Consider the following 18,777-nt stretch of genomic DNA (forward strand, 5'->3'; position numbering starts at 1 on the left):
TCAGCTTCGCCTCTGTGTGGTAAACCTGCATCTAAATATTATCCTAAAGCAGTGATACTAACTGGAGCTGAAATTGCGGCTTTTGTTAGTTTGGTTGAGTTGCCCCATGCTTTGTCGCTTGAAGAGATAAAGTAGGTTTTTATGCTTTAAATTGTTTCTAAGAAGATATGATACAGAATAATTTTTCTATACCTCAAAAAAAATTTTCTATTTTTTGTTGCGGCACAAGTTTACCTGCTTAGTTACTGCTTGGTTACTAATCTTGATATTTTAAAGCTTGCAGAGGTATTTTTTGACAGGTGTTCATAAAATGAGCTAAATGTATATGCATTTTGGTTATAATTTTTATTTTCGGTATTTTTTTTGTTATTTTCGTCTCAGTGGCTTCCGTTTCTTTCATCTAGTCGCCATGTTGTGCTTGTGTCATTTCGCCTTTGGTGCGTAGCTCCGCTTCGCCATTATGTTGATTTTTTTGTAACTTTATTTGCAAAAGTATCTTTACTGATGTGATGGTACGTAAACTAATTTATTAAGGGGGCACATAAACTAATTTAAGGGAAGCTTTTTCCTCCCTCAAAACGACAAAACATCTAGAAAAATTGAATGACAATTCTTGACAATAAGTTTTACATTTGCGAAAGCAAGTCTATTGCAATCGGGTACTAATTTTTTTACCGTAATAAACGCTATTCACAGTTTGCAGGAATGATAAATTACAATATATGCTCAATTTTTGAAAATTCGAATAAAACTACCTACATTTAGGTAGTAAATAGAGGTAGTCGGTTTCGACACTAATCATTTTGTAAAATCCGTCTTGATTAAAAAGTTAATTCAGATAAAATATTAAGCCCGACTCTGAAATTTAACACAATTGAATTATACAAATTAAACTCCCAATAGCTTCAGTAATTGTCACGCTAAATTTTTTTAGCTAATCGAATTAAAAAGAAAAATCACAAGAAACTAGTCACATGAATGCTTTATCAGCAAATACACAGTCTAGGTAACGTATAGCACAAGAAAAACTCGAACACCAGCGAAGTATTTCGAACTGCATATACACGCATCATTGATTGAACTGCATATGTTATGTCGACAAGAAAAGCCAAAATCCGCCATTAGTAGAGCCGTCCGCATTAAAAAGAAAAAACAAGAAAAAGCAAAAATCCGCCCTGAATAGAGCCGTCAGCCTTGTTATTTAACGTAGCATCAGAAAAGCATACCAAACCCATTGTGAGGGAAATCCTAAAGACTCTTAAATAATTAATATCAGAGATTGTACTTGTTGCTACGTCGTTAGCTATCAGAGAAGACACGGCGAAAATTAAATCTCGTAGCGCACTCTCTGAGGGCCAAAAAATATGCCCTAAAGTTTGTCTCAACGCTCGTTTTTCTTCTGCTGGCGTTTTTTTCGACTTATTGGAAGCAGGTAAAGAATCGGTTGACACTTCTTTCAATTTTCGAGAAATCTTTTTTTGAGAAATAGCCAAAGAATCGCCTTAATCCGTAATTTCAACGCCTTAATAGGTATGTGGAATTGGGTTTGAAGACCCAATCTCAAAAACATTCCCCCATTAGAAGAAATTCCGCTAATTTACACAATTTTCATCAACAGAAAATACATTTAAGCATAACAGAGGACAAAATTATTTGACATTTATTTTACTGCGATGATAGGCAAAGGCTTGGACAAACCCACTTAGCGCCCAACCTAATGCTGAACATTCTTATCTGTAGAAGCATTCATTAAAAAGCTACTAATAACAAATTAAAAAATTTTAGGAACAATACATTAAATAAGTTTTATCAGAAAAAGTTGATGCGAACGAGAGCAACCCACATCTGTAATCCCCATTCTCAGACTTGAATAGTCGTACAATTTTGTCGTGCAGAGACAACGCATGTTCTTCTGAAAGAAGCGCCTGTTTTTCTGCTTTTTGTATAGACCGGAAACCGCCGACTAAAATCCTTTACTTAGGTTGGAATAGTCATAAGACTAATCAGCCTATTTTTTGGAAGAATGCAGAGAGCTCTGTTCCACACCACAGCAATGCCCTAATTAAAACTACGCAGAGAATATGCACCGTACGAGCTCTGTTTTCTAGTGTGAATATATCTTTGATCTTATGGGCTACAACATAAGATTCTCCATTCGTTAAATTTTTGAAATTCTACTGAAGAACAAAATTTTCGAATAGTCTATTCAGAAATTCACTCCCTCTATTCCAGATAGAATGACTTCTGATTTTCGTTTTTTTTTGCATGGTTTCTCAAATTCGAGAGATATCGATGTTCGCTTCGCGTAATATAGATAGTTTCTTTTATTCTGGAAAAACTATTCACATGCTCGGTTCAATTCAAGCTACTTATAGATCGCAAACACAATTCCAGAAGATCGTATGCAAACAACTGATGAACTGTTAAATTTTTGTTATATCTACAGTGTTCTGAGCTGCTTTTAAATTTTCTTTTCGAACACATGTTTCGAACATTTTTTTTGTAGATGAAAAATGCTATTCAAATTTTAAAAACCAGTACAACGATAAATTAGTAATCCATACCAAATTAAAAGCTTTTTTGAGACAAATTTTTGCATGTGAGAGATAATTGTAAAAAGGTTTAGGCTGAAGAGAATGTTCACCTAAGGAAATTAGCATACAAGAAGCATGATTTTGTTAGAAAACTTAACATAAGTCGTTTTTATTGTTAGTTTTTTTTTAGTTCAACCAATTGCAGATACGGCTGATATCCTACTCATTGACATCGAATGAATCATTTTCACGAGCAACTTTGGTATTATCTGCAAAAAGATAGACTTAAAAGTGTTGAATACACCTTGGCATTTGATTGATGTAAACTAGGAATGACAATGGTACAATTACAGACCCTTGTGGTACACTATGCGTTGTATATGACTGCTTAGAATAGACTAAATTCGCATGAATGCATTATTTTCTGTTATTGAGATAGCTTTTAAACCAATCGATACTAATTCCTCTGACGACATATAAATCAAGTTATCTAATAAAAGTTTATGATCTTGAGTATCGAACGCTTTTTTGAGATCTAAAAACGTACTGCAATTAAATTCACTTTTTCTAATTGGAGTTTTTCTGTCAATTCTACAAAAGAATCACTGTTTTAAAAAAATGACTGAATTGCTTGAAATATTGAATTTTTCCAAATAGTTTTAGAGACGAGAATGCATAATTTTTTTGAAAATTTTTGCACAGCAAGGCAATTGGCATAAAATGGTTTACGTATGTTTTTGATCGTTCTTTCCAGAATGGCAAAATTTTTGCAGCTTTGAGTAGTTCAGGAAATCCTCTTTTTCAAAAACAATCTTTCTATGTGTAATTACATGAACTGATGTTTTAATGAGTTTTTTCTTATGTTATTTCAACTAAAATTTTAGAAACTTGTCTCGAGTCTTCAATACAATTTTTGAATCTTTGAAAATAATAGATCTTTTTTTTACATGTTTGCAGTCTTTCAACTTTCTGTCTCTCTTTTAAAAATGCTTTTTTTCGGGTTGCTTTTATCTTGCTTTGTTGTTTTTAGCTTGTTTCCTTGTTGTTTTTATCTTGCACCATACCTTTCATTTCTGTTTTTGTTGAGTATAATTTTTCTCAGTGGAGCAATATTACATAGAACAGACCTGAACGAGTTTTGAACTTTTTCATCAGCAGAAAGAAAATTTTCATCGGACACTAATTCAGTTAATTCTTGTTCAGTTTTGAGCGCATTTTGAAAATCTTGCAATTTTGTTCCGACTTTGGAACTTCATGTCTGAGAAGGACAGATGTTTTATGAGCAAATTGTGTTTCAAGCAAAACAAGGCTATGATCTGAAAAAGATTGATCTTCTTGAATTGAATTTTCAAAATTAGATTAGTTTTTGCAATAAAATGATCAATGCAGGTACTAGTTCTTGAAGCAATTGGAGCTGAACTGTTCTGCAGTAATTCAATTCCATTGGCCTCTATAACGATGCGATAATTGAAAACAAAATTGTTTTTCTGTTTAATAGCAATGTTGAAATCACCGCAGACAATTATGGGACCTGATTACTATCAATTTCGCATTTAAAAGGTATTTTATCGGACCGTGGCTTTAAGGAAACAACTAAAACTATTATGCGGATATCGAATTTTGAACAAAAAACATTTCGATTTTGGTAGAGTAGTCTTTATCTCCTGTAAAAACTTCACCTCTCTTTAACTTTCTACTATTTACAAACGAATAGTTTTTACTTAGGGTATAAATATCTTTTGTATTTTTTTTTTCACTAAGCTAGGCAGATAATCTGTTGAGACTCGAGAACGTTAACCATAGCTTCTAGTTCATTAACGTTCTTTTCTATGGACTTCACATGACATAACACAACCGATAAGTTAGATGAGGTGTATGAAGATGAAATACATCACTGTGTAAAATTTATAATTTTTAGACTTAGCTCCTGTTTCTTGTGACTTGCTTGCAGATTTAATTTCAGTGTTTAGAAAAACAGCTGTCTGCGCCAACGAACGATTACTGTAGGGTTGACTTTCCCGGCTCTTCTAGTAAATCTTGCAATCATTGTTTGCAGTTGGTTTTTTGTTGTGAGTAACCAATGGGCTATAGATATATCAAACTCTGAGTCTTTGCCTTCTATCTCACTGCCATACTTCATTGCGTTGTCTTCCGTTTTGATCGACATCTGATATTCAGAAATACCAACAATCCGTAGGCTATCTCTACGATTACATCTCTCAATCAGTTAAGCTTCTGAGAACGTCTTGATCTCGCACTGTCTCGCCTGGAAGGACATGGTAGTTTTTGCTTTACTGAGTATATGCTCCTTCACTTTCACTATTTCTCTTGAAACCACTTCTTGAATATTTGTTAATCGTTCCTTGAACTCATTGAAAATTGCTACCACCTGACCATTGATAGCTTTGAATAGTTTTTTCGATAGTTTCTTTCAGCGAATCACTGTTCTCGAGACTTGGGCTCAGATCAGCATTGGTGTGTTTGGGCTTTTTGTATTTAAGCGGCAGGCTGTCTGATCCATGAATCTTAATTGCGGATAATAGCTCTGATAGTCATTCGCGTTTTCGTGTTTTCGTTAGCAATATTTGCGGTGTCTTAAGTAATGCTTGCGTTTTCTTCTATGATGTGAGTTATTTAACTTTCCATTTTCTGCATCTGAATCTATTTGATACGTTGATCACAAAAATTAGGCTATTTGCACTATGATTGACGATTTCTATCAAAACACTGTTGCGAGCCCGCTGTCCAGAAATTATCGACATGTGTTATGTGTACAAATACAGACTTGAGGCTATATAAAAAGGGCGAGATCGGTGCTGGAGCGTTTTCCTCCGTGAGTTTTTTTTACCAATAAAGTAAGTCGTCAGGAAGTCCATAGATGCAGTTTTTAAGCTCTGTTTTCCGTTGAACTTTTTGTTGGAATGACAAATACATCTCATCGGAAGGACAAAACCTGCATGAAAGCTGTTTTGGTGTCTATTGCTCTACAAAAAGTCCAATATTCCTTGGACGATAAAACAGCGAGTAAGATTCTAAAAATTTCATTAGAACAGGTGGATGTATCCTTCTCTAAATCATGTCCATCGACATCTTGGTACCCTTTTGCAACAAGTCAGGCTTTTTTCCTGCCATCGTCCGTCTCTGACTGATTTCACCTAGTGAGTACGCACAATTTGTTGTCCATTGTTTCGCATTTCGCCAAAAACGCAATTGGCTCTCCATGATTGTATTTGCCAGCGCAATCCGTGCTTTGCCAGTTGTTTCGCATTTCGTCAAAAACGCAATTGGCTCTCCATGATTGTATTTGCCAGCGCAATCCGTGCTTGGCTCTCCGTGCTTTGCCAGCGCAATTTCTTTTTGTCCCCTCAACTGGTTCACCGAGAGTGCTATTGTTGATACGTACCACAGAACGAAGACGTGTAACATGTTTTGATGAATAAGATACGCCATTCTCAGTTGATGCTGTCGAATAACCATTCGAGCCACAATCTTCATCAGCAGCTTTTTGTTCATCAGCTAGTGGGGAAGAATCGCCATACGGAGTATCGTCATCATCGATCGTACCTTGCGATTGAAATTTCATTGGCTGACTGCTCTGGGAAACAATACTCTTGGGATCATCTTTTAATGTTGGAGATGTGTCACTAGCGCTGTCGATTCTTGACCAGTTTTGTAGGTCGGTCAATGCCAACTATGCGACCAGTACCGCGCCATGCAGAAGGTTGATGCTGGAAGTAAACCTGGTCTCCGTGCGATAGTTTGAGGTGACAGGTACGAGTATTACACATCAGAGCTCGTCTGACGCGCTCGCTAGGTTGAACTTTTATGTCGCTTTCACCGCATCGCTTCAATGCCGTAAGCTGATGAAAAATGACATCAGGATCCTTTTCTAATGTTAATGCTGGCATTTGATGAGGGTATAAATTAGGTTTGTTTGGTACCAAATGCAAAATACCATGTTTTATTGAGTGCGTTGTCCACAGATTTATCCGCCTATTTACCTTGAAGAGGCAATGTTTGACTAAATTGTGTGTATGAATCAATATAATGCACTTAATTACGATCCCTGTCGATTGCGAAACTAGTGTAAATCGATGGAGATAATCTCATTGAAAGTGGAAAACAAAGGAAGCCCTACAACCGGGTGTGACTTCTTGCGGCAGGATCGAATACAAGTAGAACTACCGTTAATCACGTGAGATGCTTCTGATTCGAGGTTTTTGTTGTGCACTGCATCCTGCCCTGCAATAAAGATGTGAGTAGTTTTGTCGTCGAGTTCAGAGGTTGATACAAGCACAGAGCTTAATTTACTAGTTTCCAGGGGCAATAACTTCATTATATGTACAGAACTACAATTTGCGGTAGTTACGGTCTCATCTGTTTTGGAAACATTCTCTGCTTTCAAAATTAATTGAAAACCAGCTCTTGTCATACTTTTATTGCTAAGCAGTAGTGGTAAATCCAGATCAACAATTTCTACGAGCAAAGTTCACTTACAACAGTCTAACTGTACCGGCATTGTGACGCTAAATAAGGCTTTAACGGTCGTTCCGCCTCCAAAGACAACTGGCGTTTGTCTTCATTGAGGCTGGCGATGTAGTATTCACAGCAGGATAATCCAGAATCTGTCTTGGTATACAGCCAGTTTCCATGATGCCAGAGCCATTGGATTTTTGTACAAGAGAAAGCGACAAACTGTCAACGTCAGATAAAATGATTCATTGTCATCTAAATAATCTGGCTCTTTTGATTGCTTTGACGATGTTTGTTCCTCGCGATCTGGAAAAACGTAGCCCAGTGATTTTTGTCATCATTGGATCTGGTTTTCTGGAGCGATGTTTTGGTATTTGGTCTCCTGAATGGCAGCTGACGTTTCTGCTTGCTGTAACTGGCATATAGCTCTTGTTCATCGCCAACAAATGCAGTTTCTTCTTTGACAATTTCAATAGTCCTAGGTTCTTGCTCAGTGAAAGAAGTCTCACAGTCTGTTTCATCTGGTTGAACTCAAATTTATCGGTTGCCGTAAAAAACATTTGTCGCTCCTTGCTTGTCAAGGAAGCTCCATAACGCCATTTGAATGCCAAAATATTATCTGGAAGAATCATTTTGTGTCCTTTCAATTTGAAATAAAAATGATTGAATTTTATAGTAAACTCATTTTCTCTCTTCTCAGTTTTTCGCCGGTATCCTTCGAAATTTGAGTATTCTAGGAAAGATTTTTCAGTACTTGCTATCAAATGTCTTCAGTTTCTTGTGGCCCGCGAGGGCCCGTGCTAATGCAAGCCCCATTTTCCCCGCTGGCATATCTGTAACCACTTCCACGCTTGAACTTCAGTTTTCCAGTGATCAAACGTTTTCCCTTCCGTTCACGATGGAGGAATTTAAGAGGAAGACTTTTTCAAGTAGATCGTTCTCCTGCCACCATATAAATTGTCTTGATTAAAACAGTTAAATATGATAAGATATTAAGCCTGACTCTGAAGTAAAGAACACAATTGAGTTATACAAATTAACACATTTGTTCAAATAAACTTCTTGAAAAAATGTTGATTTCTTTTTCGGATTTGTGGTTTTTGGCCTAGTTTCCGTCGGCTCATTTTCTGTGCTTTTTTTTCAATTCATATTTATTTTATTTAGTATTGTTTTCCATCTCCTTACTTTGTAAAGCATGGATTTTTTTTTTTAAATTTTTTTTACTTGCGAGAACGAGTGTCTTGAAGTCGCGAAGTAGACTTTTCCGTAATTAGCTTTTCTGACTTATTCTTTATTCACTTCCTATATATTTTTTTTATTATCTGAACATCTTCCAGGCGCCTTGGCCTAGAGGTAACGAGGTTGCTTCTCTACCCTAGGGTTGGGGTTCGGTCCTGTTTGGATTTGTTTTTTTTTTTCAATATCAATAAAATTGAAAAAAAAATTGTCCCAGAAAAATTTAATCGTCTGCTGAATTTCGTTTGTCTGCTCACATCAAACGGCTAAGTTGCCACTTCACTGATTTTTATTATGCTGTAGGCAAATTTCATTGTAGTTGCAAGTGCAAGTGTTGTCCATTGTAAATTCATGGAAGACTTAAAAGTTTTCAAATCTTTTTTTCTCAAGTTCATGATTTTTCGGATCACCTAGTGTCTGCTCGAAGATTGTCGGCTTAGTTGCCCCATCACTGTTTTTTTGTACTGTAAGCAACTTTCATTGTAGTTGCAAGTGCAAGTATTGATCCTTGTAGTTGTTGGAAAGACTTGAAACCTTAAAAAAATTATAAAATCAAATTCTTTTTCGGATAAACTTGTCTGCTCAAAGATTGTCGGCTTTGTTTCCTCTTCGTAAGTTTTGTTCCGTTGCTACTTATTAGTCAAATGCCTGACAACTTTGCCTACAATGAAGTTCTATCGAGACGACTGACAAGTTGAATATTTATTGACCTATCGTTTCTAGTCTTATATCAACGTCTTCAATTTATCGTTTTTTCGTGTTTTTTTAAACGTTTTTGTTGTATCGCAAGTGGTGCGAAGCTCCGCTTTGCCTCTGTGTCTGATAATTTGACTGGTCGGTTTGATTTCCCTTATTCGTCGGTTTGCCGGCAATTCTTGTTTGTGTCCTTTACGTTGCACATACAACTGAATGAAATTAGCTATAAAGTGATTGATAAATTCAGATAGGGTAATGGATTCGCTATGGCATCAAATGGACAGTCTAAAAGCGTCACAGTTGCGGGCTGTTTCCGCATCAAATTCCTCTTCACAGTCAGACCCCAGCAGAAAACGAAACAGACCCGACCAGTTGACGGCAGAATCGAAACTGAAGATGAAAAAGGCAAAAGCGAAACAAGAAAATGTAATCAGACAAATGTCTGCATCAGTTAACGCGTCACATGCCTCCGAATTAACGAAGAAATCATCAGGTGAGCTACCGAGAAACAGCAATGCAAATTTCAAAGCCCTCGGCACTATTGTTGATCTAATGAAAGACAGACACAAAGAGAACCTTAATTTTCCACTCACGTTTGCCGAAATCCAGGATGCTCTGCACGAAAAATTCGGAAGAAGTTCTTTTTACATTTCGCCGAAAGAGATGGCATGGTTAAAAGACGAAGCCTTGCCAAACAACCCAAAAATACATATGGATGAAGAAAAGAGGTTCACATATAAGCCGCCCTATTCCATCAATAACAAAAAGCAGTTGCTAAGGTTGCTGAAGAATTATGATTTACACGGGGAAGGAGGACTGTTAGTTGAAGATATCGAAGAGTCTTTGCCACGAGAAAAAGTGAGAATATGTGCAAAATTGAAATTGTAGCAAAAAATAGTTACTACCACCAACGAACTATTAGTAATCACGAATCACAACTAGGATAGCCGGTTACTGTGCAAGTAGCACAGAACGTTTTTTTCTTCGTGGTGTCATGAAATGATCCGAACAAAAAAAGAGAACTTAGGCATTTTTGACAACCATAGTAAATTAGGCCAATAAAAAGCAGTTTTTGAAAAATGATTTTAAAAAAAAAATTCCAAAAATTTTTCAAAGTAAAACTTTTTTGATTCCCAAGTTGGCGCTTAAAACTCCATAAACTATTTTTTACTCTTGTAAAACTAGGTCTTCACGGCTTAAATCAAACACAAATAAGCTATTGTAAGCCTGTACGCTCACCTATCAGCTTGAAATTAGACCAAAAAATCAAAAATTTCAAACTGGTTTTTCTCGCTCGCTCGACACTGAAAAATTGTTTCAAAATTCTTTAATTTTGTTCGAATCACGCCTGAAACGGCTTTAATATGATAGATCACGTAACCCATTTCGTTGATAGTTTGAGGTTCTTGGTTCTGCGTGGAACACAAAAAAACTAAAACATCCGAATACAAAGTTGCTTCGCATTTTCAAATGGTCAAAACAGTAAATGTTTTCACAAAACTTGAAATTACCAACCCTGTTTTCAGGTGCTATCGAGGTACTTTCAGGGTTGGCAAATATTGCCTCTAAAGATGACCGATCAAATGCTTTTGGTTTTCGAATCATCGTAGGTTCGGAGATACGCCGTTTTTATACTTTTTCAAAAATTTTCAAAAAATTAAGATGTAAAAAAAACTTCACAAAGTTTGAAGTACTCAAGGTTATAACGGTGTGCTCTCAAGGTACTTTCAGGAAGTTTATCAAATTTTTAATTTCAACTGCTCAGTGCCTTTTACTTTCTTAGATATGATGTTTTTGTCTTCTTTTTTAAAAAAACCCTCAAAATTGTTAAATTTCCAAAAAAAATTATTTTCAAAGTTTGATAATATCGACCCTTTGTTGGGGTGATGTCAGCCTACTACTAGCGAATGCTGATGTGATCTCCCTTCCTTATATCATTGCTCAAATTTTCATTCTTACCAGTTTGGTTTTGTGATATTTCCAAATTTTTTCATTTATCTTGCAATTAAATTAAGGAAAAAAAGTCAAATTAAATTACAAAGATATTTTGAAATTAATTATTCTGTATTATGAATCCCTTTTATAAGTTTGTTGATGTTGCAAATGAAAACGTATTGTTTAGCCGGACATCTTAGGTTTCTTCGTTTATGAGTTTAAAATACGAAGATCTTAAACGCAGTAGTTTAGATACTTGACTATTTTAGTTTTAAAAAGCTTTAAGTTGAAATCATTTTTATCTTTCAAATTTTGATATCAAAAGCTTTGTTGGATTCCCCGTCTATTGTTGTTTTTGCATTCGTTTTTTGTTTTTCATATATTTTTTTATCAGCACTTTTCATTAATCTGTTTGAAGCACCGGAGATGCGTTACACGCAAGTTATACTTCAAAATGATACGAATGATTTCATAGATGCTTGCCAGAAAAGTGAGTTTTAAGACTGTGCTTAAAAACTTATATTGACTGCAGGCATGTTTAGGAAAAAGCTATGCTCACAAGCAGGGATGGATCGAAGATTTTCGCGAGAGGAATAATTTCACAAACTCTGCCGAAAGGAAGTAGTCGCAGGCATTTTTTCGAAAAATGTGCCGAAAGTGATTTTTTAGGCTGTGATGAAAATTTTCCGTTTATTGAGGCGCACGCACCCACAATGTTAGTATAGATTTGCACCGTTAAAAAATCTTGATACGACCATTCGTCGCAGAGCAATTTTCCTTATTAAGTTTGTAACCAATTTGAAATGAATGCACAACAACCAAACGGCCATGCCTTAGCGGGTGAAGGACTCGATATGGAATGATTCACGGAACTATGGCAAGGAATCCTGATCAAATTGCCCTGCGATCAATTGTCGCTTTTTATAATAGCGTCGAATTGTCGCTATGCCAAAAAACTAATAGTGGTCGATTTAAAATGGATAGGAAAGGGGGACTCCCTTGGGTAATGAGGGGGTCGAATTCAGATCCCATCCCTTCCCGGAATTAGTCTTTGTAATTTTTGAAATTGCCATGTTTACTAAATTTCATGAACGCGTTATACTTTTTGTTAACGCTTTTATAATAGCAAGCGAGCATGTTGGAATTAAAACGGTAAACTTCTGAAGTGAGAGATGGTGAATTTTTATTTAGGCTAAAAACACAGTAGCCCAAGTAAAAGACATGGTCATCACAATTACACGCAGTGACAAAAAGCAAGTGCTGTTCCTGAACGACAGATCACTTGACATAGAAGTGGACGAAGACATCCAGAAACTGTGGAACTCAGTTCAAGTTGCTGGAATGGACCACGGAAAGATCGAAGAGTACCTACAGAAACACGAAATACAATCAATGCAGGATACAGGCGGAGGGAATAAGAACTCGAAACACTTGAAGAAAAAGTCAGCTCCTAAGAAGAAACGGTATTGGGCACAGAAGGTGCATAATACCCATATGGGCGATGTGCTTCAAGATTATTCGGACAGGGCGGGTCCGGGTGCTCAGAAGTTCGAGAAGTAGCTTTCTGTTTACATATCGGGTAGCCAGTCTGTTTATTCTTTCTTTTGTTAAAGTTAAAGTTGGAATTTACACATGCTCAAAGAGGTTGGCTATCTGCTCTGGGTGCAAAATAAAAACTGATCGTTAATCTTTATTTATTGTCTTAGTTGTTTCTACTAGTTATGGAAGTATTTCTGAAAGAATTTTTTTTCTTATGAACTTCCTCTATTTCATGTCCATGATGAGTTTTGAAAACAACCTTATTCTTTTGAATGATTTCAGATCATTATGTATAATTGATGAGTAAAATTGGTGACTGAGAGGGGTAAATCAATATGGAAATGGAGGTGAGGTCCCTAATTGTAGTTGACCGACTATGTGTTGTTCTCTATGTTTCCCCGTTGGTTTAAAAATAAAGTTTATCTAACATAGACTTTAATTACAGTTGTGAAATTTGGCATTAAGCAAATAAGCCATCCTAGCCAGCATATTTCTTCCTTTTTTAAAATTTGCATAGATCAAGCCTTTTTGACAGAGAAGCAGAGCCACGCAATTCTCGTAGAAATGAAGCTAGTTCGCAATGAAATGTGATAAAAGAAAACACCCCAGATACGTGCGTCTTGTTTTTCGTGAGCCAATTTTGGATAATTTGATGGCTATCGAATCAATCATACCAACGTAGGCTTCTTATATTAAGATTATAAGCTTCCAAAATTTCAGCAATTAGCCTACGAAAAAGCGAGCCTGGCTCGTTTACTTGTTGGAAACTATTCCTAGTGTTGTTATATCCTAATATATCCTGATATTTGTTATGTGTTTGCTTGTAGTCGTTGTCAGAGGTGTTCCGCTGCTTTATCTGCATGGAGAAGCTGTACGACGCCAGACTGTGCCCTCACTGCTCCAAACTCTGCTGCTACCTCTGCATCAGGGTTAGTATCTTATTCGCAACTTAAATTACTTCCTATCCCCATTTGCCGATCACAATTACCCCAATTGCTAACCCAGTGGTTCAATATCTGTCTTTACGGGGGGTTAGGAAATAAGACGATAAGCAAATTTTCGTCTAATTTCCTAGGCCCCGTCTTTACGTATTTATACATGTAAGCTTGAAAGAGTAGTGTTATACGGCCAGTCAACTTTTTCCAGCGCAAGCCGCCAATTTAAGATTAAAAAGTTGATATGTTAATTACACCGCATATGATCTAGCTATGCTTTCATTAAAGCGCTTTCTTTTGCCCTGATATCTACAGTCACTATAAATATAGATGAAGTTTAGCAGTTGCCCCTGTAACGCGGCTCTTAGGGAACTCTTAAATCGTTTGGGCTGATATCTGTAGAACCTTTATTTGCATGAAAACAGTTTATTCTTGTATCATCAAATCAAAGACAGTTAAAAGTTTATTTTTCATCGAAAAAATGTTTTGGTTTTAGTCCACTGGGCGTTGACAAAATTTTTTTGTAATTCTTCTTTGTGCTTTTAGTCAGTCCATTACATTTGATAGTATTTCCGCGAATAACATATGTTGCTGCTGAACTAATTTATAATGATATGACTAAAAATTTAAACATCAATAGAATAAGGAAATTTTTATGGTCAAAAACTGTGTTTGTGCTGTTTCAGAGGTGGCTTACGGAGCAGAGACCACAGTGTCCTCATTGCAGGTACATAACTCAATGATTGATTGCTGGCAGTTTTAAATGTCAGCCGATAAATATGGTTTTAGCTTTAAATTTTGTCGAAATTCCTCTTGGAAGCAATACAATTATGTAAGATCGCGAATGTGACTGTAAAAAATCTGTGATCGCAATGGCAAGCTTGATTGGCAAGACATGGTAATAAGCCCTATCTGTCAATAAGTATACTGTTAAAAACAATTTATTACAAGCATATCAATTGAATATTAAAGAGCGGGCCTGGAGTTGCACGAGTTGGTGAACTGCCGATGGGTTGAGGAGGTAACCCAACAGCTGGACAGTCTGAGCACAAGCAAGAGTGCCAGAGGTGCCGTGGGAGGCACAACTAGTTCCAGAGGCAAGTCGTCAGCCGGAGGAGGCAATGACCCCTCTACGTCCAGTGGAGAAGGCCAAGACAAAGATCTCTGTAGCGAACATCCTGAAAAGGTAAACTATGTTAATCTATTCAGAGCCAATTTTGAAATTGAAAGTGAAGGTATCGAGTTCTTTTTATCATCGAGGGAGGGACTTCAAAGGTAGAACCCATTTGCCTATTTTAATGGAAAGAGAGAAAAAACCGGGACCTGAACTGAAAGTTTGATGGATGTGAATGGCAAGCTAATAATGAAATGGCAAGTCATTTCCCCACTGAAACATGACCTAATGGAATATCAAAAGGCGCCTTTATTTGCATCTGAGCTGTTAATTCATATATAAAAATGGTCAATCGAGTGTTCACGCCTAAGTTATCTTTACTGATAAAAGACACTGTAATGCAGCAGTCAGTGATGAAAAATAGGATGCTAATGTGAGGTGGCATACATAAAATTACATGCCAGTACCTAGTTTTCTTGTGGTCGAAAATCATGTCTGTTTGAGCTTAGTCGCATTATCTCAATCATAAACCCAATTTCTCAACTTAGCATAGTGGTAAGGCGTTCACTTTGAAATCGTCAGATCTTGTATTCGATCCCATACCATGGTATGGCAATGATAGTGTGCGAGGACGAGCTCTCACTTGACAACTAGCTTCAGGTCTACCACAGCATGACCAAATTCGGCTGCAAAAATGGTACCACGTGAAAGTTCTAGACGCAAAAAAAAACGGCCTTAACTCGCAAAAAAAAGACCTTCGCTCAACAAAATAACAGTCTAGAATGTGGGGAGATAACACAAATTGGCTTTCTTCGACTGGAATGTTAAGGCCTTCTGCTCCTCTGCGATTCGCAGGAACCACATTATTCTTCAGCTGAATTATTTTTCCTGTTTCATATAATGCTTGTGCTAACATCCATGAGGATTGATGTTTTTTTTTATCTTATGGCACTTCAGGCAATCAACCTGGACAGACATTTAGTATATAAAAATTTGCGACAATAACCTTTTTTTTCTCTTCAAAAGTCTCTTGAAAACGAAAATGCTTATTTTATTAAACCATTAGTCAGTTCCGATTCTAATTTGAAGTTTTTTTTCTCTTATACTTTCTTTCTCAATTTTCAAAAAGAATTGAATTAGAATTTTTTACGCGTTTCTAGTGTTTGGTCTATTAGTGGAAATTGAGCGCTTCTTGAAATCAGTTTTTCAAAAAGGTAGAAAAACTAAGAAAATTATATGGAATTTTGTTCATTTGTAATGTTTTTGTATTGCAAGTTTTGCGAAGCCCCTTTTTGCCTCTGTTATCGATAATTGCACCGTTTTTTCAAGCATTTGTCCTTTGTAGCCACAATCAGTCAGGTGTCTATTCAAAATGGAGTTGAAAATGTCTCATTGTTTTGACACTGGAACAGTTGCTATGTTGAATGAGTCTGAAATAGGGTGATGCTGAAGTTGTTTAGACTTCCGACTGTCTCTCGGTTCGAAGCTTATCGTACTTTTGTTTGATGATTAGACAACATCAGGCCTAGAATTACCGGAGAAATGCAATTCATGCTTCATCAGAGGCACAAAATTGGGTTCTATATATTTTTAAAGAACTGAACAGCTCGTGTGTTGGTTCTTCCCCTCGTGTATGAATAGTGTTATCTAATGTCTCTTTTCGTTTGAAGCTGAGTGTGTTCTGTGCGACATGTCGTGCCTGCATCTGTCACCAGTGTGCTCTCTGGGGTGGCACTCATTCTGGCCACCAGTTCAAACCCTTGGACGAAGTGTACGATCAGCATGTGAAGAGTATAGACGAAGAGATCAATGCACTCAGGAGGCGACTCATCGAACTCATCTCTCTCATTCAGGAAGTGGTCAGTAGGCTTTGTTTCATAACTAGATGAAACTAACTTAAGTCGAACAAAACAAGTAGTTGCTTGATAGTTCCGTCCTAATTCTCATCTCACCATGCGCACAGGCATTTGAGTTCTTTCACAAAACAAAGGTTTCCTCTCTATTCTATATAACGACTCCCATTTTGGGCCGACCAGTTCTGAAGAAAACGCCAGGGTAGTTCCATTTTTTAAATCTGGTCCTAAGAAAGAAAAAGCAATTGTAGGCCTAATTTTTTACTCCCAGTAACAAGCAAAACTTCTGAAAAAAATTTAAACGCTAGGATTTAAAATTTTCTGAACAAATTGATCTATGGCAGTGATAATAATACTATATTTTGGTGTGATTTGGGGAAAAGTTTTGATTGGGTCACCGAAAATAAACAGTTTGCATACAATTTTCAACTAGAGATGAATCGACGGCTTAAAGGTGAACTAATCAAAAAGTCAACAAGTAAGTACCGATGCATTCATTTAGATCAAAAACTGTACTTTAAAACACATGTAGCTGAAGTTTAAAGAAGACTGAATAATTTAACAGAAGACTTATACCAGGTCAAAATGTTTCGTAAACCAGGGAACTTAATAAGCTTGCGAAGTAAAATGTTATAGTACGAACTTTCTTTTTTTCCAACCTAAGTCGCAAATATTGTTGCGACTTCTGTTGCGACTAAGTCGCAAATATTGTTGCGACTTAAAGTAACAATATTTGCTGCATCGAATTGGCATGACAGCTTATTTGTTGCACCTTTACAGCTTATTGATAGCATGTGCTTTGACATTCGAATTGTTATAAATTTACACCGTTTACACATGTCTCGCAATTTTTTGAAATGCATTGTTTATACATAATGCGACTTTATGATTTGCAATTTATTACATGCAAAATTGTATCTTTTTGTATTTGGTGCTACTTTTGCTTCATCGAATTGGCAATTTATTAGCGTATATAGCTGCGTTATTGGTGGCTAGTTTTTGGGGATTTTAAGCATCCGTGGCTGAATGGTGAGTGCGTGAGACTCAAGTTTGCTAGGTCGCAGATTTTTGCTAATTCGATTTTTTGACCTTTTCTTATGTCATATTATGAGCTGCTTTTTGGTCGTGTTCTCGCGAAAGTGTGTGCGAAGCGCAGCTTCGCCTCTGTATGAAACTTTGTAATTCTTGCATTGAACCTTGCGTTCATTGTGGGTCATAATTTAGGGCAAAGCTTCTCAAATGGAATTATAAGACTTGAATGGTCGAAAATAGACTACTTTGAAATATTTTACTTTCAAAGGATAAAAGTCTCTTCAGAAATTTAAAAAATACAAAAACTTTGAAAACGAAAAATATAGGAACAAATCGAAACAAAACAAACTGATCGAATTGGATGACAAAAGACCAAATTCATTTCTATACGAGTCTGGTTAAATTTTCCTGGTATAATGTGGCTTTTTTTTAATCGAACAAGGTCAGTTTTTACTCTTTTCTGATCTTTCGTTAAAATTGAAATTATTTCAAATAACTCTTCATTTTTACAGTTTTTCTCTGGAAATTAAAATGAGATCTAAATATGCGATAGGACTTGTATGTTGATTAATTGCCCAGAAGAGGTGTCACTCGGCCGAGCGAAAGATATTCCTGATTATTTCCCGAATCAGTGCTTTGTCAAATTATACATAAATTGATCCTTGATTTTAACATGGTGATTTGAAAGAAGATCATTTTTTATTATTAATATGGTTCCGCGTCTTTGTCTTTGAATTATATACTTAGTTTCAGTTATAGATTTGCTTTTTTGCAATGTTTAATGCATGGTATTCCTCTTATTAAGCTGATTGGTTATTCTATTGAATGTGTTTTGTAGGAGAAAAACGTGGACGGAGTTACGACTGCGAAAGAGGACAGAGTGCGTGAGATCAGAAACGGAGCTGACATGATGGTATCCAGGCTGGACAGCCAGCTGAAGGCTAAACTGTACACCCTGATGGGCCAGAAGAACTCTCTGATCGAAGAAACGGACACCCTGACTGCACTGCTGGCTGGTGTGGAGAATGACATGCGAGCTTTCAAGAAGAGTGAGCTGATATTCAAGACAAAAGAGATGCTGAATAAGTTCAGTCTGGTGTGGAAGAAGCCGATGGCGTCGTTCGTGACTGCGCCTGTGCCTGCTGATTTCACAAGGTATGCATTTCTAAGGCCGAAGTGTTGGCAATATGCGTGACCTTGAACATCTTAAGCGGACAGATAATAAGGCCTGCTATTTGGGAAGCCTTCACGTGGCGGCAGGTGTGGATCCTTGCAGAAGGATCTCAAATTTCCCATACCAAAGAGTGTTTGGCCAAAACACATGGAAACCAGTGCGGGTTTTTGCTGAAGCACCATAGTGACCCCGATCTATGGTGGCTTCTAATTCTGGCAGGGGATATCGAGCTGAATCCGGGGCCGGTGAAATGGCC

At 36.8% G+C, this 18,777-nt stretch overlaps 2 protein-coding genes across 5 annotated transcripts in view; both read left to right on the forward strand.

Annotated features, from left to right (window-relative positions):
* LOC134847739 (uncharacterized) overlaps window positions 1-18,777 on the forward strand; it is a 569,481-nt gene that overhangs the window by 530,724 nt on the left and 19,980 nt on the right. For all 3 annotated transcript variants that reach the window (XM_063864938.1, XM_063864954.1, XM_063864945.1), the window contains exons 2-7: window positions 12,694-12,760; window positions 13,241-13,342; window positions 14,035-14,075; window positions 14,321-14,534; window positions 16,133-16,321; window positions 18,186-18,502. In XM_063864938.1, coding sequence (XP_063721008.1) covers window positions 12,749-12,760; window positions 13,241-13,342; window positions 14,035-14,075; window positions 14,321-14,534; window positions 16,133-16,321; window positions 18,186-18,502 — 875 coding nt within the window. In that variant the 5' untranslated portion in view covers window positions 12,694-12,748. The remainder of the gene's footprint in view (window positions 1-12,693; window positions 12,761-13,240; window positions 13,343-14,034; window positions 14,076-14,320; window positions 14,535-16,132; window positions 16,322-18,185; window positions 18,503-18,777) is intronic.
* On the forward strand, window positions 9,191-12,608 carry LOC134847766 (general transcription factor IIE subunit 2-like). Of its 2 annotated transcripts, XM_063864988.1 has the most exons (3): window positions 9,191-9,797; window positions 11,417-11,589; window positions 12,066-12,208. In XM_063864988.1, exons 1-3 carry the CDS (start codon window positions 9,195-9,197, stop codon window positions 12,079-12,081), a joined length of 792 nt encoding a protein of 263 aa, XP_063721058.1. In that variant the 5' UTR covers window positions 9,191-9,194; the 3' UTR covers window positions 12,082-12,208. The 2 variants fall into 2 exon arrangements, with proteins under 2 accessions (XP_063721058.1, XP_063721049.1); XM_063864979.1 differs by lacking the exon at window positions 11,417-11,589 and having other exon boundaries at window positions 12,066-12,608.

This window comes from Symsagittifera roscoffensis, chromosome 1, assembly GCF_963678635.1.
Source record: "Symsagittifera roscoffensis chromosome 1, txSymRosc1.1, whole genome shotgun sequence".
NCBI lineage: Eukaryota > Metazoa > Xenacoelomorpha > Acoela > Convolutidae > Symsagittifera > Symsagittifera roscoffensis.